This window comes from Anabas testudineus, chromosome 16, assembly GCF_900324465.2.
Source record: "Anabas testudineus chromosome 16, fAnaTes1.2, whole genome shotgun sequence".
Lineage (NCBI taxonomy): Eukaryota > Metazoa > Chordata > Actinopteri > Anabantiformes > Anabantidae > Anabas > Anabas testudineus.
Genome location: NC_046625.1, coordinates 11146144 through 11165569, shown reverse-complemented (window position 1 = coordinate 11165569; position 19426 = coordinate 11146144). Strand labels below are relative to the sequence as shown.

The window sequence follows — 19426 nt, the reverse complement described above, 5'->3', positions numbered from 1 at the left end:
TAGTAGTTTCAAAAATCTGAAAATATTCCATTTCAAAGCAAGAGAGTGACGAGCATTAAATATTCTTCATTCTATTAAAATATACTTTCTTATAAATATATAGAGACAGAATTTAATTAAAAAGTAATAAGAGAATCCTCACGTATCTTAACGGGTTATTGTCTATACCACACTTCATGCTCATATGTTAATTATGAAACGTTTACATATTGCCAAAACTGCTCTATAACGATATGAATGAAAGCTACGTGCACGTGTGGTTGGCTAAGGCCCCTTAAGGTTTTACATTCTCTGGTGTCACAGCAGCAGGAACCCCATGAGGAGAAACAGAAGAGGCTTCATGATGGCAGAGATCCCCTCGACACTGACTGATGGAGCTCCTGTATGAGAGCGATATAGATTTAATACCAAGATTTCTCTTTATAAGAACTTCTAGCTCTTAAAAACCAATTTACTTAATCATGTCCTGTGAAAGATGAGTTGTGGTTATTTTACATGGGAAATTCCTGTATTTGTGTTTTTCTGTGCTCTTCTAAAGTGGACAGGACACATTTGATAAATGTATATGTTGAATACACTAATCAGGCTTTAACATTATATATGTAATTGTAGGTGAGTAGTTATGGGCTTATATTTCCAATTCACTAAAACATGATCAAACAGACAGAGCAGATACATTTAAGTTAAAAACAGAAGGTAAAGGATGGGTTCAAATTCTTTAAATGTCTGTCTCAAAACAATACTCAGGTGCCCATGTGAACACGAACTTGCTCTAACCATTCCTCCTCTGACAAATTGTTTTAAAGGCAACCTTTCAAATTAAACACATTAAAGCCACTAGATCTGATTCATACAGACTGTTGAATCCTCATATTAGCCTAATATCTTCTTACCTGACTGGACAGAGGCTTGTGCTTGGGCGCGAGTCCCCGTCTCAGACGATTCAAGAGCGGCTCGTTGGTCACTTTTCAGTGCAGCTTTCTGTTCAGTGGTTACCATGGCAGCATTGTCAGGACCGAGAGCCTCCAGCTGAGCAACAGAGAGGGCCTGCAGGGAAAAAAGTGAGCGACACAGAGGTTAGAGGGGTAGAAGTAGAATTCAGCTCCAACTTAATACAACAATCTGTAAATAGTACTTTAAAAGTCCTGATCAAAATATCATTTGTGCAAATGTACCGAAGCATCATCAGCATAATTTACTTATCATGAAAAAGGTACTCGTACCAAATCACTGCTATCATTGTGTTATATACTGTAATGTATACGTATCATCACTGATGCGGTGAGCAACATGTGTGTAGTATTTTGTCAGTGTGGGCCTTGTTTTATCTGTTTAACAGCTTCTACCAGCTTTTTTTATGGACTTACAAAATGCAGAAATAAGAATCTGTTACATGTGACTTTGCACCCGTATTAGCAGTCACCTGGAAGGCGATGGAAACATAAGAAAAAGTTACTTACAGCAAAGTTAGCAGGTGGTATGACTTGGATGCAAGTCTCACTGACAAATGAGAAGACAGACGGGTCCAAGGCGGCCAACTCATTTGGATTTAACCCCGCTGAGGTAGACAGAAACAGAGACTTAGCAGAGGCAATGATCAAGAACTAGGAGTGCAGTTTTTTATTCCTGCAGTGAGCACAGAAACACAGGAAGTTATCTCACCAATAATGTTGCCCAAGTCAGACACGTCTGCTTCAGTCCAGGTGCTGGGATCTCCAAACGCAGACACAGCAAGATTTTTCAACTGCTCTGTGACTTTGAATGAGCAGTGAATACCATTCATTGAGCCCACAGCATCTCTGTGAAGCACACACACACACACACACACACACACGCTATGTAGTTGTGACATTCTTTTGCATCTCATAATAGTCAAAATATGTGACTAGCAAATGCAGCTTACATGATGAAATTTGATAACTGAGAACTCAGTTGTTGCGGGCACAAACCTGAAAGCTTCTTTGTTGAGAGATCCAATCTCGCTGGAGTTGAGGCCACAGATGAACTGATTCAGAACTACGATGTCTGCAGCTCCCAGCTGCTGAGCCGTCAGGTTGTTACGTTTAGCAACAACCTTCCACACCACCGCCATCTATTCAGACAGGTCATCTTGATTACTGAACATGATGAGCTTTATCACTATAATGAATTAAGGTTGTGAAGCTGCTTCTGCTCTTCACCTGTGACTCATTCCAGCCACAGTGGGCAATTTTCTCCAGACTGTCCAGTGAGAAGGGAAGTTTCATCAGGTCTGAGCTGGAGAAGCCCTGAGTTATACATCCCAACTGTATCACTGTACTCTCATTCATCTGTGATACTGGGCCAAATGCCTACAGAAACAAATAGAAACACAGTAAATAAATCAGACTTTCCAAGGGATGAATGTTCATGATTTTTCTATATTCAGGTACAGTCTTAAAAGTTCACATTGCCCAAGTGACATATTTGGAATGCTTTCTATGCCAACATAGAAACTTGTGATTAGATTAATGGACAACCTGCTATATCTCTGGAACCACAGTATTTAATGATTAAGCTGGGCTGTTTTACCATGTAAAATTATTATGACACATTGGGGAGTAGTGAACAAACACAAAACAAAACATGTGGGAAAATAATTCTGCTATCACTGCACTGTCCTGTGGTCCCTGAATAAACAGATCCAGCCTCCACTGCCTCCACTGTACCTCGGTTGCTTTTTTAATAAGCACGCTCAGTTGGTCTGTGTTATAGCCAGGGATGGCCCCAAGTGTCTCTACACAAGTGAGGAAAGTGTCATTTGACATCATATTCAGATGTGCTGCTGTCCAATAGACATTTTCCATTCCCAAGTTTTCAATCATGTCCACCGTTGGTGCAACGTTAATAATGCCAATAGTGTTGGCTGAGAGAGACAGAGGAGAGAAATATAAATCAGGTAAAAATCTCAGAGCTCACTTATAAACCCATGTAAATAGATCAAAGAAAACATCACTAAAATGACAACATGTGAGGTATTCAGAGAAAAACACACACACACACACCAGGAGACACAAAAAATGATAAAGACGCCTGAGACAGGTTTGTTGATGACTCACAGCTAAAGTAGATTTTTCGATTAGTGGTGAAGGAAAAATAGATAATGTGATAATAATGTGTTCTCTGCACTGTCAGGTTGTCATATTGTCCTCAGGGCCACCGTACAGTACCAGTTTTTGTACAGTAAGTCTGTCTTACCTCCCCTTCTTTTCCGCGCTGCGTTTGATTTGGTTGTGGTTGTGGTTGTGGTGGTGGTGTTGGTGGTGAGATCAAACATCTTCTTTTTCAAGGCGTCTGAGTCATGGGACAGACGTGACTTCAGGAAATAGAGAATATCTTTCATCCAAGGCTAAGAGAGACACAGACATGGAAAATACATGCATGAATTGAGTTCAATCCCCTCTTCATTTTAATTAATAGTTTGTTAAAAACAACGTGAAGGAAAAGACCTTATTGGGCAGAGCAGATGTGGCATTATCATCCAAAATGAGAAGAGCACCCAGTGCTTCCATAGTCTCTGAAGTCCAGTAGGACGGATCCCTGAAGAATGGAAAAAATGTAATCAGACTCTCGCTTTCTCTCTTTTACTGTCCAGTGACTCCAATGCCTTCTGTCAGTGTGTCCTACCCAAAAGTCTCTTTGACAAGATAAACCAGTTCTGCCCTTTGGTTTTGGGGAATGAATTTGCAGTAAGCCATGGCTAGGAGGGTGGAGTTCAGGACATCAGGGGCCATGAGGCGCAGATGGGATGGCGACAGCTCACACAACAGCAGTCCAAGCCTGGACACGTCCTCTGTGGTCAGTTTTGATACATTTTTCCCCTGCAGACGTACAGTACACATCTCAGGCTGTTGTTGAATGTATGCACTGAATGGATTCATTATGTGATGCTGATACATTATGCGTAGAGGTGTAGGTACTCTACTGACACACGGCTCAACACTTTCATCCGTCACCTGTCTGTACAGTATGTATCCTTGTGTGTGCACTGACCAGGCAGAGCAGAGCCCTCTTTGTGAGTGCAGGACGAGATGGAGCGCGAAGAGCTAAGGAGCTCAGGTTGGCCACTTCCATCTTGTCGAGGAAGACAGAGCACACAGCGTCTGGCAAATCCTGCACCTTCGAAGGCCTGTGATAGAGTAATAGGACAGAGCTGTTACTTGTTCAGTAATTAGGAAATATTTTAAGTACATGATTAAATAAAAGGGAGAGAAAAGGAAGAATGCTTTCTCACGGCAGGTGTAGTAGTAAGGATGTAGGAATCTTATTCAGCTCATCCCCGGTGATTGTTTTAAAATAATTGATTCTCTCTTTCTCCAAAGTTGCAAAAAGTTTTCGAGCAGCACAGCCCGCCTGCAGACATGTATTAATAGTTGATGGATATGCTCTATTCTTTATTTATAGATGACTGCGTGTCTATGCTTTGTGCCTGAGTAAATACGTACCAGCACTTTGGAGAGCCACTGTGGATTCTCTGTTATGGCCTGAGACACGTTCTGCATATCACTGTCTGCTACTTTCTCAATCATATTACAGGACACTCCCTGGAGGATTGAATGAAGCCTCCTGTTTGAGCAGAGAATATTTTGCATGTAATCATGTAAAGCAACGGCATAAATGTACATTCAGTACCACATAAGAGAAAAGCCATATACTCAGAGGCAATTATTTCATTCAGTCAGTGAAAATATTTTCTTTTAGTGTAACCTAAATACACTGTTTTCAGTATGAATCTGTTAATATGAAATAATTGAATATCTAATAATCAAATATATTTTAGAGGATTAAAAGCTCAACATTTTTTTGGTGTCAATTAGAGAAACATTTAGTCTAACACTTTTTGCTGCTGCATATCTTACCCATACTGCTGAAGCTGCTTGAGATCCTGCAACTTTTTTGCCAAGTATGCTGCCTAAAACAAAAAGACAAAAACAAAAGACAACAAATGAAGAAAGATACAGCTTTTTCCTTCATCACCTTATACAACACAATTAACCAATCTACTTCTGGAAGATTCTGTAATGCAGACTGATTTGTAGGAAGTTTAAAATGTCAACACATGACAGTTTGTTAATAGCTCAGGGCTGTCAGCAGACAGGATGATGCTACCTGTGAGCGACTCCACGTTTTGTTTTCCACTTGGCCCAAGGAGTTAATGTTTGCTTTTTTCAGCTTGTTTAGAGAAATGCTGTGAAGCAAAGGGTCGACCAGCTTCTGCACCAGCTCTGTAGGATCTGCATCCCCTTGAAGCTACAGTGAACATACAACATGTCTAAAATGATTTTTACATTTTACATTTTTTATATCATTTTATATTATTCATTTTTCTATATATTTATTTATTAATATTCATGAACTAATAGAACATTACTTCTTATTTGAGATTAGGTCAATCTGTTGTTCTCTGTCTACTATGCCGATGTTGCATTCCTTGCATTTTTTCTTCTGACTCACCCCCTGCAGCATGGCCTTCAACTGCCCTTTGCTCAGCACCTTAGAGATGTTCTTCAGGGCCTCTGTATAATTCAGGATCTCCCGGGCTTTGACTTGCTTGAACACACAGTTTGGCAAACCCTCTGCAGCTGACTGAAGGGCCAGCAGCTCCTTACCTGACACCTCATTACACTGAGGGAAACAGAAAGAGAGCACGATGGAGTGCGAGGCACAACATGTGAAAGAGAAGCTACCAACCGAGCTGCAGGCTCACCTTCGTAGCACCCAGCTGTTTGTTGACCAGAGTGTTCAGCTGGCTCTGAGTCCACTTGATGTTGGGTCCCAGACTGTTGAGAATCTCTTTGAGAGTGCTGTTGGGGATCATGGACAATTGTTTGGCAGACAACAAAGCAACATTCTTGCCCAGCTCACAGAGCGGTTGTGCGATGCTAGAATTTGACATCATGGTGTTGAGAAGGTGCTTCTTCAGCTTGAGTCAGGGTTCATTAAAAAGACAAGACATATAATGATAAAATCCATTATTTGTGTTCTGGTTGAAGGGTGTAAAAATCGAGGATGGGTATGAACAGGCAAGTCTGTGATACCTGGTTAATTTTGGGGTTGGGGCCGCAGTTGTCCAGCTGTGAGAGCAATATCTTGGTGTGGTCAGGAGTCATGTCGGTAGCATTGTAATAATAACAAGCCAGTGCACCAAGCCTGAGGAGTAGAAATTGTTCAGCATTATGAAATCAGCTCACTATAACAACTGTAGATGTAAAACTGTAAATAATTTTGATCCTTTTCCAGCAATGATCTGATGCAGTAACACACTAATAGATCAATTCATAATTACACACTTGTCCACGCGATCAACAAGCTTCTCCTTTCCACTGAAGCACTCCTGAATTCTTTGGAGAAACTTGTTGCCCAGGCTGGGGTTGATCTTGGTTGTTCTGCTGAAGGTGGAGTTAGACTGGGCTGAGAGGAAATATTCACATAGCTGGAAGGCAAATTGAAAGGAAACAAACCATGAGAGCTGCAAATTAAAATCTTTGCTGTTTGCACTTTGATTTGCTTCTAATCTCTCTCTGCACACTCACTGACCTTTTCTATGGGACAACAATCAACATCTCCTGGTGTTAAATGGGAGAGGAAAGGCCCCAACGTGGTCATTGCATCAAAGTTCAACCATTTCAGTGAAGGTTTGCAGCGCTCCATACCTTCTTCAGAATAGAACAGTTTTACATATGAGCAAAAACGGGACAACAAAACAGAAACTGATTTTGCAGATATGATGAATGATAACATTTGCTTCATTGTGCATCATGGAGACAGCTCCAGACAGCTCTGTCTGTAGCACTGAACACTGTGGTTTGCTTAGTTTGCTGGACTGATCTAAAGCTGTGAACTAACATATTAGCAAGCATACCCGCTGTGGCTGACATGATTTGCATTACAGCCTTCATTTAATCTGGGAAGTTTAGTTCTCACAGTCTGACTTGTGACCATTCAGTACCTTCAATAGAGTAGTTGGAGTTAAGAACCAGTCACAAGCTTGCTTCTCTAATCTTTAGGCCTTCCTCTATTTGTTGCCTATAGGCTTTATAAGATCATTGTTTAAAGAGTAATTCTAAAAAAGACAGAGGACTATCTCTTTTCAAAATTACTTTCTTTCTTATCCTGTTTTTATTTTTACCATGGAAAGTGCTTTCTTACTTGAAGGGTCTAATTAATTGCTTACTTGAGATTGGGTCAGATGATGGCCTCATTGTACAGTTGAAGAAGTTCTGAGTAATTTGCTCTTTTGCCCATATTGCCATATCAGTCCTTTGATCCTCGGACATGGAATCATACATCTCGTGCAGCATCTTCAACCTGGAATCAACAGCAATTTTACAATTTCAAGAGAAGTTGTTGAGAGACCATGGATGCATTAATTGCATTACAACACTCACATTTTTTTGAAGATTTGACCTTCTATTTGAGTAGGAAGGCTTATTTTTAAAGAACGCATATCCTGCAGTGCAGGTTTGGCAGCCCACAGCAGCGTGTCACAGTCCTCTGAGCTCATGTTGTTTTCGCCCTGTGTGGTTAAAACCCTCCAGGACACAGGGGCCACAAATGCTCGCATGTAACACGAGGATGCTTCCTGTGAGATCAAAAAGCAGATATGGTTAGACAACCAGATAACGGCATCAATTACTCGAGATTTGTGTGTAGATCTTGGCATTAGTGTACTGACAGAGACGTTCTTCATCATCCTGATCATTTGTGGAAGATTGGTGCAATTCCACATCTTGTTTGCCTAAAGAGGGACAGAGAAAAGTGAAGCGTGTGAGTCTCACTGCTCCAGATAACAGTAACTAACAAACAGTAATAGTAATAAATAAAGAAAATAAATCATGTGAACAAATGTTGTACATGGGGTTTACGTGGTGAACTATGAGAGTATGTGTGCGTGACATTTGTACCATTGAATCATCTACGGGGCACGAGGTTAAGCAAGCCTTTGTATGTGTCTGCAGTGACTGAATTCAGGACATTGAGAAAAATGGATAAGATGACGTTGGGTGGGTTGGTGGTTTTGTCCGCCGTAGGAAAATCACTAAGAGAGAGTGGAAACAAGAGCTGGTGAGCAGTAATGGTTTTGAATATCATATGTTTTGCATTGTTGCTGTTGATTAATGCTGCTCTTCAGTTATCAGATCAGTTTCACACAGTACAACCACAGTTATTAGCAGGAGTTCAGTGCCTCAATCTGTTTTAGAGCTTGAAGTAAATCTCTTTATCAAAAAGTTTAAAAAACATTACAGAAAAGAAGTAAGAGCAATTCATGGTTTAACCGAATCAGACTCTTCAGGAGATCAATCAAACAGACACATGAGGGATTACCTGTTATTGAAGACAGAGCTCAGCATCATCATCTTGGGCAGCTGGTTTCCTGTAACGTAAAAAAACCAAGTCGATCTTTATAAGTGGAAGGATTGGTGCATTTGCCAAATTAGTTGTGACACTTTTCCTTTCTTCTCTGTCTCTACGCTAAACCACATTTATTTCAGAAAATTTGTGTTGACATTCTTCTCACCTTTATTCTGGCACTTCATCATCTGATGAAAAAGCAAACATAATTTAATTTAATTTAATTATAATATGAATTATTAAAATTTAGGTAAAAAGCTAAATGAGCAAAGCGATTTGATAATGCTTTATAAAACAGCATGTTATTTACTGTGTACTTTCAATGTATGAATGAGTTACTCTGAACAGGGCAGAGACAATTAGGTATTGTAGAGTGTAGAACATCCAATTTCTATTTTGTACATTGTCAGTTTGATGATAAAATATTGCGATTGAAGAAAGAAACTGTGGCAAAGAAGCAGACGTACAGAATGATGAAATGACCTACCAGTTTTTTGGCCATGTCTCTGAAGTTACATTTCATTCCAGACATTGTATCTACCGTTAGGGAATTAGCTGGGAACAGTAGAGATTCACAATTATAAGGAGGCATCCAGATAGTAGATGTAGACATAAGGAGTGTAGATGCTGCAAGATGCATGTGATGGTACTGTTGCTTACCAAAGGCTGCACAGACCACAATCAGTAAGAAGAAAACTGTTCCTCTCTTTGGAGGCATAGTGATCGAACTGGCTGCCTGATGGTTAAACACGATGACGTCATTCAAAGCATGCATAATTATCAGCATACAGTATATTACAAGTCAGTGTGACTTTGGCTTGTTGGGTGATTGTTATTAGGTCTCCAGTTGTTAGGGAATTCGTCTCCACGCGAGCCACCACAACTTTCCTGACATACATCCTCCTCTGAGGATTTGTGATCACACCTCTCTAGTTATTATCTCTGTTACCCATCCTTTGGGAAACTACTTGGAAAAACAGTTTGAGTTATGTACACCATGTACTATGGAACAACATTTTGTCTGCTTTTTTCCTCTTCCTCCATCACCTCTGTGCAGACATATTTGGGTGGCTTTGCATGCTGGCAGTTTGCCTTCAAAGGATTAGCAGAGAGACAAAAAAAAAAAAAAAAAATACTACAATAATTTAATAAACACATCCCAAAACCATGTATAGTCGCTTAAACTCCAAACAAGATCTTAACATGTTTAGTTGCTTTATAACACATTAATATGACATTTCACAGTAATCAATTATGATTAAAGTATTTAAAAATAACCTTTATTTATCTTTTCACTATTACTGTTTAGTCATAATTAAAAAAAAAACAAAGTGGACAATATTTTTATTGCTAACCATAGAACTGAGTGAGGTTATTACTTACAGACTTTGTATCTTCTTCTTGGTGAACGTCAGAAACAATTTGATCAAAAAAACAAAAAACAAAACAAGAAGTCAGAATGCAAACAGTGAGGATGTGCAGGTTCTTCCTTTGCCTTTCTCCAGTGTGTGATGCGAGTGTGATGCGTGGTAACTGCCCCTCGACTGAGTCAAAACAGGTGCATGGTATTAAACAACATTGTGTGAGGGAGTGAGAGAGAGAGAGAGAGAGAGAGAGAGAGATAGAGAGAGAGAGAGAGAGAGAGAGAGAGATAGAGGAGATAATATAATACTCTAACTACAAAGGAGATCATACCAACATCAAGATACAACGTTATCAAACATTGTTTCTTCGATATTTTCCAAATTTAAACATCCCCCTGAGGACAAATGAAAGATGGCTTGAAATCTTGCATTATAAAATAAAAAACATGGCTCATCTCTGGAGAGATCTTAAAATCGAGGCCGTAATTGATGCTAAAGGTGTTTCAACAAGTATCAATCAACAAGTATTGAGCAAAGGCGGTGAATAGATTTCAAACAACATGATGGGGTAGTGTTTGAAGAATTCTGAGGAAAATTATTAATTTAATCTATTTTGGAAAAAGTTAAGCGCTGTGAATACTTCCTGAAATCACAAAGTACAATAAAATGATAACACAGGGCTGTGTGATCTGTGATCATATTGTGATTAATGTCCTCAATCTCCATTTCAGGTGAATCATGTTGTCATCCTACTCCATCACATAATAACATCAAAGAACATTAACATGGATCTATAGACTGCACTCCACTATCGTGCTAGCAAAGATGGATGGTGACAAAATCCTCACACAACCCAACCAGATGCACTGTCCAAACAGAAATGTATGGTTAGATAAAACAAATTTAAAAAACTAAAACAAAAACAAACATAAACCTCTACATATACTTCTCATGGTTGGAACATGAAACAGCAGCTCTTTGACGCAGAGCAGCAACGTCCCCAAACAATTATGTGAGAGATGTGACAAACATTATGTAACACCCACAGGACATCATTTTCTCATTAACCTTTAATCACACTCATTAGATTTGTTACTACGTCCCTGTTGGCAATCTGAAAATGAAACCAACATGCAACCAATTATATTGACTGAGACACAAACGTATCATTATCATTTATACTACATTCAAGTTCATACAGATGTAGCTCTATGTTTCACTCTGTGTCACAGTTTCCTTCCACTTTGGAGCCAATAGTTGTATGAAGGTTCGGGTTGGTAAAGTGATCTGGAAAAGACCATTGACACATGTTAGTCTTTTTCCTGTACATGTTAACACTACTGCTTTTGTGGATCCTCACTCATCTTTAGATCAGTGTCAAACACTTTTTATGTGGTCTATTTAAAGGGTAGGCCTGGTGTCATTCTATGGTTTTTGTAAACAGCCAACAAATGTCACAAATAAACAAAAACCTCCAGTCCAGCCACAGTTTGATGCAGAGAAAGCTCCTCTTTGCTTTGCATAAGAATAACTCAGCTTACCCTCCATCGTGTTGCTATGTTGTAAGCTTTGTTAATTTAGAAAATATTTTATCTTATCTTGAAATATAAAATAGTATGGAATCATATATACTGTATAATTCTTGTGTTTCTAAATCCACTAATTTCCAGGTTCACAACTAAATATCACAGATTCTCAATGCATTTAAGACTTTTGGATCAAACTGTTTCCAACTCACCTGCAGCAAACTCGTGGATGTCATGAGGCCTTTTAAGAAGCACGTCTCTGTGACAAAAGACCAGGAGTCGTGAATAGTAATAATACAACAACTACAACTACAACAACAACAACAACAACAACAACAACAACAACAACACATCTGTTAAGGTGCTCACATTAAAAAGTGATTCACTGCATATGTCCCTCCAGTAAATGAGTACATGTTGCTTTGTTAGCTTACGAGTCACCAGCGGACACACTGAGCAACTTTACCCCCTAAAACAAACACTAACATTACCTCAGAAAGTCGCCTATCAATATCTCCACCTCTGGATGCGACTTCAAATACTTCTCGTTGTCGATTTTCGTCTGAATCTAGAATTAAAGGAAATTAATTTCAGTAACTCGGCTTGCAAATCCACAACAAACAATCAAGCTGCAGGTGTTTTGATTGGTGCAATGTAGCATGTAGCTAAACTTAGCCACTGTTAGCTCAGTTAGCTAAAGCTAAGTTACCTTGTACTGCCGCAGTTTTTCTTGCTGCTCAGCGCTTAATACACCGATGTCCAGTTTGGCCAAGCTGTCTTTTCCAGCCATCATTAACAGGTCCAAAAAATGTCTGTCTATAACTATTTCTTACGTTTAAAGCCACTTTAAGCACTCATTAAATCACCTGTTCCTGACACCGCCATACAATCTGGCTGCTTGTGTTGCTATGGAAACGATTTCCAGGTATTTACAGCTGCGACCGCTAGGGGGCAGAATAAACCACGATTTAATATTTACTGCAACACTGATAAAAAATCTTTGTTTAAATAAATCAAGTTTTAAAGCAGAAAAATTTTCACAAACACATTATAGTAAAAACACCAAGTAACCACATTCTTCCGTCATATTGCTAGAATAGAAAAAACACCATGGTGGTTGTTGTGGCCTGTTTTATCACTAAAGTCTTTTGTATCTACTGCACACATCACACATGACCACACAACGTAGTAGGTCTTTCTCACAACAAAAAGATTTATACATCAATTCCTACTTTCTCCCATTCCCTGTGCAAAACACTTTTTGTTCATTGTGCAAGATTTGCAAAGTGGTTGTTTAATTTTAATACATTTATTTCTGGAAAAGAAAGTTCAAAGCACAACAACAGAGAGGTGGTAGAAACTTAAACTTAACACAATAAATGTACAATTAATTCCTAAATAAGTAGTCTATACATTGAACAGCCTGTCCACAGGGCAGATATTTTCTTCTCCAAATGTTTTTGAGCAAGGCTCATCCCTCCAACAGAAGAGCCTGACTGGGTAGTTTTATAGCACGTTGATTTTTTTCTAGCGAACACCTAATTCCTGAAAGTTGTAGTCAGCTTGAAAGGGCAAAATAAACCAATGAGCACTGTTTTTACCAGCAATCTTTGCCACTTCTTTATCAAAACATGTAAGATGGTTGTGGTATAGGTGCGATATATCTGTCAAACTTTAGCAAAAGTAAACTAAAGCTGAAAATAAAGTGCTATTCTAGGCACAGGGCAGTAATTAAACAGTCATTACATCTACATCTACAGTTTATCAACACATTTTAAATTTGCATAGGCATATAACAGAGTGGCTTGCTGCTTATAAGACAAACACAACCAAAAAATGTGTTTTTAGAGGTATTTTAGGCTTAAGAGATTATATACAACCTGTTCCTGAGTTTGCTTCCAACAGAAGCTGAAGTCGATTATCCATTTGTTATCTGCGACTTCAAGAAAACAAATGACTTACACTGGCTTCTCGCCACAGTACAGTTCCATAAATCCAACCCATGGCTGATCTGCTGAACAAACTGGTTGGTTTGCATGAATGAATGAGCATGTGCTTTCCAAAATAAGAGGGCTAATAAAAACATGATACAAAGAATGAAACACACCGATCTTCAGCAGTGTGAATTTATACCACAAGATGGAACAGTGAGACCACAGTGCTGTCACTGAACTGACCACTCTTAAAGAACATGAAACCCATTCATAAAAGGATTCAGTGCTGCTGCTCCTATTATAGAACAGATAAAACAGATACATGCTGTGTTTACAAGTTTTTAGTCTGTCTGGACCAGGAAATAACTTGTGTTGTTGAAGTGAATGGCTTCCATCCTGTCCTCCACACTCTGTTCTTCCTCATTTTCTTCTTCCGCTTCTTCTGTTTTGCTCAGTGGAGGCTCTTTGTAACGAGGAGGAGTAAAGGTCACCAGCGCTTGGGCCTCTGGGGCTGGTAGGCTGGGAGACGGAGGCTGAGACAAGTCACTGTGTTGGGTGATAGTGGAGAGATGTCGGAGTTTAGGCATAAATCTTTCCCTGTGACTGAAATTAGAAAAAAAAAAGAAAGATTCAATATTCTTTTGGCGTAGCACAAGAAACACTGTTTTCTCTAGTACTGTAAATAGAAATTTCAACAACAAAATGATCACAGAACATCTCAGTACCTTAATATGTAGGCACCCAAAATGACCGACAAGAGGAGAAAGGAACCAGAGATCCAAATGGCGTGATATGACACCCCCATCTCTTCAGTTGGTTCTGGTTCTGTAGTAACTGGTATAAAGAGAGGCGACACTGTGGGAAATCCTAATGGACCAGAACATCCATGCGAGTACATTGGGGAGTGACTGAATGTGTGTGTGTGTGTGTGTGTGTGTGTGTGTGTGTGTGATAGGTGTGTTGAGCCATGTTTCCTGTGGCTTGTTTCGTTGTTGAGCCTCAGTTATTATGACATGGCTTCCTGTTAAAACCCAGTGGGGAAGAGGGGATTTTCAGCACTAACAATATTTAACAGCTACCTCTCTCTTATTTATTAGTCCCCCCCCCCCCCTCTCTGTCTCTCTCTGTGTGTCTGTTACACACTCACACAAACCCAACTCACCAAAATATTTTACTGTCTAGTCTAACTGCCTTACCTTCAGGCATGAACGCAGACCCTTCCTCTGTCGATCCTGCCATCTGTGGGTTATTCAACGTTAAAACAAAACACAGTGTGAGTTTCTGCAGGGAAATGTAAAAGAGCAAGAGAATAAATAATTCCCATTAAATGAAATGTTTGATTCCCGCTAATCTTACCGTCGTGGTGTACACATCACTGGGCGCTGGAGATGAAGAGAGGGAGAGAGAGACCATACAGATAACATGTTATCGAAAACCCTGACAGAAAGAAACTCTATCCGAAAATAACAATTTGAATAAACTAAACATGAATTGTAAATAATGTAGCCCAAGAAGAAGAAAGATGGTAAACAGCACAGGAACCAAAACATATATAAATTTCTACTGCACAACATTAGGTTTATGTTTGTCTGATTTTATGCATGTAAAATAAATGTTTAATGTTAGAAATTTAAATCTTGTGACAAAAACTAGTGACTATTAATGGTAAAAGGGAGATTTCCACACACTGGTGCTGTACTCAAGACTTTCCAGAATGACAATCTGTGTATTTCCCCTCACAGTTTAACATTTTGGGAAATATCGTTATTTGTGTCTTGCTGAAGGAAGATCAATCAATAGTTCTTGTGAGTAGAATAATAATTATGTTAGAAAATGACAACAGAAAAAAATAAAACATCTTCCTGAATTAGTTTTCACTCTCATGTCAACTGGGGATATTTCACTTTCACTTTAAACTATGTATATTTAACATTGCTAAGAACATTAAAGTATGAGGGTGCATAAAACACAACAAGGTGCAGTAATAGTATCTACGGTATGTGATTGGATGTTTTTGCGTGCGGGTTCTTTGGAAAATCCAATCATACGGGAAGGAAACAGGACCCCCGTCTCCTCAGGTTGCCATGACTACTTTTGTCTGTGTCCAGCGTTGACCGTGAAGAGGTGATAAAGTTCAAGCATTTACAGATGCACTTAATTTCTTTCACTACTTCAAGTCTGTGACATCATTAGTGATGTTTTCTGGCTGCTGGTCCCTGTTTGTTTGCTGTCATTTTGAAATAACTTCATTTGAAACTGAATTTGTGTAAGTTTCACGTGTGTTCACCTGTCCAACTCCTGCCGCGGACAGGTGCACTCCAGTCGCTCCACTGACCGTCATATTCTTCTTTAGTTCTGACCTGTACTTGGTAGTCGACACCAGGCATCACATCAGTGATTAGTGAGGTCTGGATGGAGCTCGCCATTATCTAATGAAACACATAAAGACAGACAACCTGGTGAACACATACTATCATCAGCCGAAACAAGACTGTATTTGTTTCCAGCCGGAAGACCCAGCACAGCATCAGTAAACACATCAGCAGTGTATGTATGACACTGGTCTGTTGGTCTACCTGAACCTACCTGCTCATAGTAAATTGAGGACTCGAGAGGCTTATATTTGAGCTCATATTTTAGTTGGTAGTAGCTGTCCCGAGATTTCCAGGAGATCGGGAAACTCCAGGTGACTTTCAGTTGTGTCTTATGTGCCTCTACCTGTTGGACTTTCACCTGTGACGGAGGGTCCGGCTTTACTGTCGGAGCAAGAGGGAACGTTGTGAGTGCAGTTTCAAAGTCTAGAATGACAATGTCAGCATGTGGTCTTAACAACCCCACTTACAAATGGTCAGAGGGACGAAAGACAACAGAGAGCTGGTGGCATTGCCGGCGAAGTTTGTAACACACAGGTAGACCATGTGAAGTAATCTCAGCTCGTCCTCATTGTGGTCCACAGCACACCAATAGCGGGGGAGGCGACTTGAGTAAGAGCACCGCAAAAGATGGAATGTCTTCGATGATCTGTGATAGGGTGGAAGATAAGGCAAAGAGAAGAAGAAGAAAAAAGACTGGTGAGATACATAGACAGAAAATCAGCCTTATAACATCTCTTTAGAACAACACGCTTACTTTTTACGCAGTACAAGGTGAGAGTTATATGGTTCGGGGGCAGGCTTCTGGGGTTCCCACTTACAGCGAATCTTACTACTGGGCGACCTTTTGTAGCAGGACAGGCTGGGTTTCTCAGGAGGATCTAACAGATAAAGAAGACATTGATGCAGCCGATAAGTCTTCTGTCATATTGCGTAAGTAGACCTACAGCTTTCATCATGTCAGAATTGCATTTCATTACTCTGATAATGGAATCATTGTAAACAAATCCATTGATCAATTAGTTGATAGTTAGCAGCAGTTTAAAAGCCCTACAGCTGTCACATCAACATGTTTGCTGTAAAAAAGGCACGAGAGAGGAAGCACATCACTTATAACTTCACTCCTGTTGCGACTCACCTGCGACGACTACTTTAAGAAAGAACCTTTCTTTGCCTCGATGATGACAAGTGTAGTTCCCGGTGTGTGTCACTCCGACTGAGGATATAGACAGTGTAGCCCCTCTCCTCTCAAATGTCATTTCTCCCCAGTCTCTCTTTTCTTTCCCCACCACCTCTCCGTTCCACTTCCACTGAGGGCTTGAGTTTATGCCTCTTGTTACCCTACTCCCTTCTTCCACTTCGTCCTCCTCCTCCTCATAATCACTGTTACCGTCATTCTCCCAGTTGGACACACTCCTCAGAGGTCTGCTCACACTGGTCGGATGGACCACGAGAGTTGTGGAAGAAGCAGTAGATCCTGTATCTGTATATGTGGGGATCTTGTTTACTTCTGTTAAAGCACTCGCAGCGTTGTACAGATTACTTGCAGTACTGCTCATAGTATGCTTATTAATACTGTTTCCAGTGGTTGTAGGTGCAACTGAAGGATTCCCCCTTTTGTTGGTGTTTGAGCTGTTTTTCGCTCTCTTTACTGTAACTCCATTCACCATTACATGACCTCTGCAGGTCAGAACCAGCTTACTGCCTGGGGATAAAACCAAAACGCCAGGAGGAGGATCTGTGCAGAAAAACAAACAACAACACGTCATTCATGGAATTAATAAAAACCAAAAGGTGTGCTCTTGTATTGTGCATGTATGCCTTGGGATTTGTTTGCAGTTGACCAGGCACAGAACAGATAAGATGCACTGTTGCATAACCAGAATTACCAACTCCTATTAAACTTCCTCTTTTTTATATCTCGGTCTTCTTCTTTTCTTTCTTGAATCACGCCCTCTTTGTGTCATCTTGCACCTATTTACATTTCTTATTTCCCCCCTAATTATTCAGATTTTGTAACTGCACTCAGAAATCCGTTATGACTTGAGTATTTGTGCTCCTTTTCTCTTGATTTGACTTGACTGAGTTTATATCAGAAGTCCAGTATAGTCAAGATAAACTTTCTCCCTTTTTCCCAGTTCCCTGTTTTGCTTTCTTTGCTTTGCTTTCAAGTCCTATATGTAAAATAAAGACTCGCTCAACTAACAGAGGCCAGAACAGAACATTTAAATACACTACAACACACTCAAGCAAGATATATTTTAGTTCTTTTTACATTTATTATTTTAAAGAATTGATTCTTTAAAACAAAGAACTTGAAGCTGTGGCTGTTGAAAACCATTTGGACCAAGCACAGTACAAAGAAATGCTCAAATGTTAGAAACTGAATTCATCACATGATGATCATGATTTTTTATTGATATGAAAATAAACTGTCCCATTTATTATTTACGATATAGAGAAAGTTTCCATCATAATAATAATATTTTCTTTAAACTACAGGGGATGTATGAGTTTTACCTCTCAAACTGCATGCTGGGAAGTCTATTAGTTTTGTTTCTTTAAAACTGTGTTATTTAGTGAACTTTCAGCATTTCATTTATTGAACTTATCTTTTCAAGTTAATAAAAAGTCAAGACAGATCAACTCATGTTCATGAGTTGTAAAGGGATCTGGAAATAAAACCGAGATAAGATTTTAAGTTAAGTTTAAGAATTAATTTGAAATTAACAAAACATACATAAATATTCACATTAAATTAAAAAGAAATGCTTCCACTACATTTCTGTATAATGTTGCAGTTGTTTCAAAGCCCCATAATGTCCTCCTGCAGTTTTTGTCCACTACAACAAACATAACCAAGGTTAAAAACACATTTAAAGGAGATGCCATTTGGCCAGTAGAGAGTTGACAGCATGTCCAAATACCTAATTCATTTGGATACTGGATTTAATGCAGTCTGCCTCCTGACTGAAAAAAGAGCAGGAAGCATATTTAGAAATATGAAAATTCATCTTCTGTGATCAGTGAGGTGCAAAGAAATCAAACATTTAGTAGCTGTGCCAAAATAGAAATAAATACAAATAAAGAATTACATAAAATTAAATAGAGATACTACTACAAGACAGCTTGTTATTACTGTAACTGATGTGAACTCTTGGTTGTGATTTATCTGATCTGAAGTCACATGATATAATTAAAGGTATCTGAAATATTGGCGTGGGTGAGCACTAAACAAATAAACATGGTACCAAACCAAAACTACACGCAGTCTTTGGGTTCATTAAGTCCAGCTTTACTGAATCATATCACACGATTACACAATAGTAGCGGTGTGTTTGTGACTTGATCTAACATCGTTAGAAACGAAGCAAACCAACAGGTCAGGACGACTTTTGAATTCTTCTTAATTATTATTCCTAACTTACCTCTCCTGACACACGTTCCGTCGAAAATGCTGTGGACTTGTGGGACGCACAAGACGCACAGCAGAGGGAGAAACGTCCTCATTTTCCCGCATGAATCGGACTTTACCGAGTGGTACCACCATCACCTGCACACAAGCAGCACGGGTTGAACACCACTGTGGCTCCCATCCAACTTTTCAACGCGCCTCTCAGTCCAAACCGGACCGTCCTCCACAGCACGGGATGGTTACGCACAGTTTCTGTCTGACCGTAAGACCCGTTATTGTGAAATCCCAGCCCTCTTCCCCTTGTTAGGCGCCGTTACACAAAGGAAATCCTCCTCAGCGTCAAAATAAACCCCAATGAAAGATTAACATATGCCTATTTTAATATCTATGCTTTAAATGGTTATAATCAGCAATACATGATCCAGATGTGTGGTGCTATAATATA

The 19426-nt window shown here is 39.5% G+C and overlaps 3 protein-coding genes and 1 long non-coding RNA gene across 5 annotated transcripts; all 4 read right to left on the bottom strand.

Moving 5' to 3' along the window:
• Positions 1 to 127: 127 nt before the first annotated feature.
• otoa (otoancorin) lies at positions 128 to 7307 on the bottom strand. The gene is made up of 21 exons (XM_033326384.1): positions 7193 to 7307; positions 6556 to 6674; positions 6309 to 6451; positions 6057 to 6168; positions 5726 to 5941; positions 5473 to 5643; positions 5128 to 5268; positions 4878 to 4930; positions 4464 to 4584; positions 4253 to 4371; positions 4012 to 4147; positions 3646 to 3839; positions 3468 to 3558; positions 3217 to 3367; positions 2688 to 2884; positions 2181 to 2330; positions 1950 to 2092; positions 1663 to 1799; positions 1461 to 1558; positions 894 to 1047; positions 128 to 380 (listed from the first exon to the last, which is right to left on the bottom strand). Exons 1-21 carry the CDS (start codon positions 7305 to 7307, stop codon positions 298 to 300), a joined length of 2844 nt encoding a protein of 947 aa, XP_033182275.1. The 3' UTR covers positions 128 to 297.
• Positions 7308 to 7483: 176 nt separating this feature from the next.
• LOC113170819 lies at positions 7484 to 9106 on the bottom strand. The gene is made up of 7 exons (XR_003299665.2): positions 9031 to 9106; positions 8858 to 8925; positions 8537 to 8558; positions 8344 to 8392; positions 7923 to 8056; positions 7694 to 7756; positions 7484 to 7600 (listed from the first exon to the last, which is right to left on the bottom strand). It is a non-coding gene; the product is annotated as an uncharacterized LOC113170819 (long non-coding RNA).
• A 1092-nt stretch (positions 9107 to 10198) lies between these two features.
• Positions 10199 to 12407, bottom strand: LOC113170319 (regulatory subunit of type II PKA R-subunit domain containing 1). The gene is made up of 4 exons (XM_026372378.1): positions 11970 to 12407; positions 11752 to 11828; positions 11473 to 11519; positions 10199 to 11021 (listed from the first exon to the last, which is right to left on the bottom strand). Exons 1-4 carry the CDS (start codon positions 12051 to 12053, stop codon positions 10951 to 10953), a joined length of 279 nt encoding a protein of 92 aa, XP_026228163.1. The 5' UTR covers positions 12054 to 12407; the 3' UTR covers positions 10199 to 10950.
• Positions 12408 to 13177: 770 nt separating this feature from the next.
• On the bottom strand, positions 13178 to 19265 carry il6r (interleukin 6 receptor). 2 transcript variants are annotated; one of them, XM_026372375.1, is made up of 10 exons: positions 18995 to 19265; positions 16705 to 17304; positions 16324 to 16447; positions 16037 to 16215; positions 15781 to 15950; positions 15482 to 15623; positions 14551 to 14576; positions 14391 to 14433; positions 13920 to 14028; positions 13178 to 13797 (listed from the first exon to the last, which is right to left on the bottom strand). In XM_026372375.1, the coding sequence occupies exons 1-10, from the start codon at positions 19074 to 19076 to the stop codon at positions 13536 to 13538; spliced, it is 1737 nt and encodes a 578-aa protein (XP_026228160.1). In that variant the 5' UTR covers positions 19077 to 19265; the 3' UTR covers positions 13178 to 13535. The 2 variants fall into 2 exon arrangements, with proteins under 2 accessions (XP_026228160.1, XP_026228161.1); XM_026372376.1 differs by having other exon boundaries at positions 13178 to 13740.
• Between the last annotated feature and the right edge of the window lie 161 nt (positions 19266 to 19426).

Bases quoted from the DNA above. Each gene is read 5' to 3' on its own strand.
- otoa (XM_033326384.1), bottom strand. From the start codon at position 7,307: ATGTATGATTCCATGTCCGAGGATCAAAGGACTGATATGGCAATATGG. The intron at 3,368-3,467 runs GTCTTTTCCTTC...TGTCTCTCTTAG, and splicing joins CATCTGCTCTGCCCAATAAG to CCTTGGATGAAAGATATTCT. The intron at 2,885-3,216 runs GTAAGACAGACT...TGTCTCTCTCAG, and splicing joins AGCGCGGAAAAGAAGGGGAG to CCAACACTATTGGCATTATT.
- LOC113170319 (XM_026372378.1), bottom strand. From the start codon at position 12,053: ATGATGGCTGGAAAAGACAGCTTGGCCAAACTGGACATCGGTGTATTA. The intron at 11,829-11,969 runs GTAACTTAGCTT...CTTTAATTCTAG, and splicing joins AAAAACTGCGGCAGTACAAG to ATTCAGACGAAAATCGACAA. The intron at 11,520-11,751 runs GTAATGTTAGTG...CTTTTGTCACAG, and splicing joins TTGATAGGCGACTTTCTGAG to AGACGTGCTTCTTAAAAGGC.
- il6r (XM_026372375.1), bottom strand. From the start codon at position 19,076: ATGAGGACGTTTCTCCCTCTGCTGTGCGTCTTGTGCGTCCCACAAGTC. The intron at 16,216-16,323 runs GTAAGCGTGTTG...ACCCTATCACAG, and splicing joins CACCTTGTACTGCGTAAAAA to ATCATCGAAGACATTCCATC. The intron at 15,951-16,036 runs GTAAGTGGGGTT...TTGCTCCGACAG, and splicing joins TTTCGTCCCTCTGACCATTT to TAAAGCCGGACCCTCCGTCA.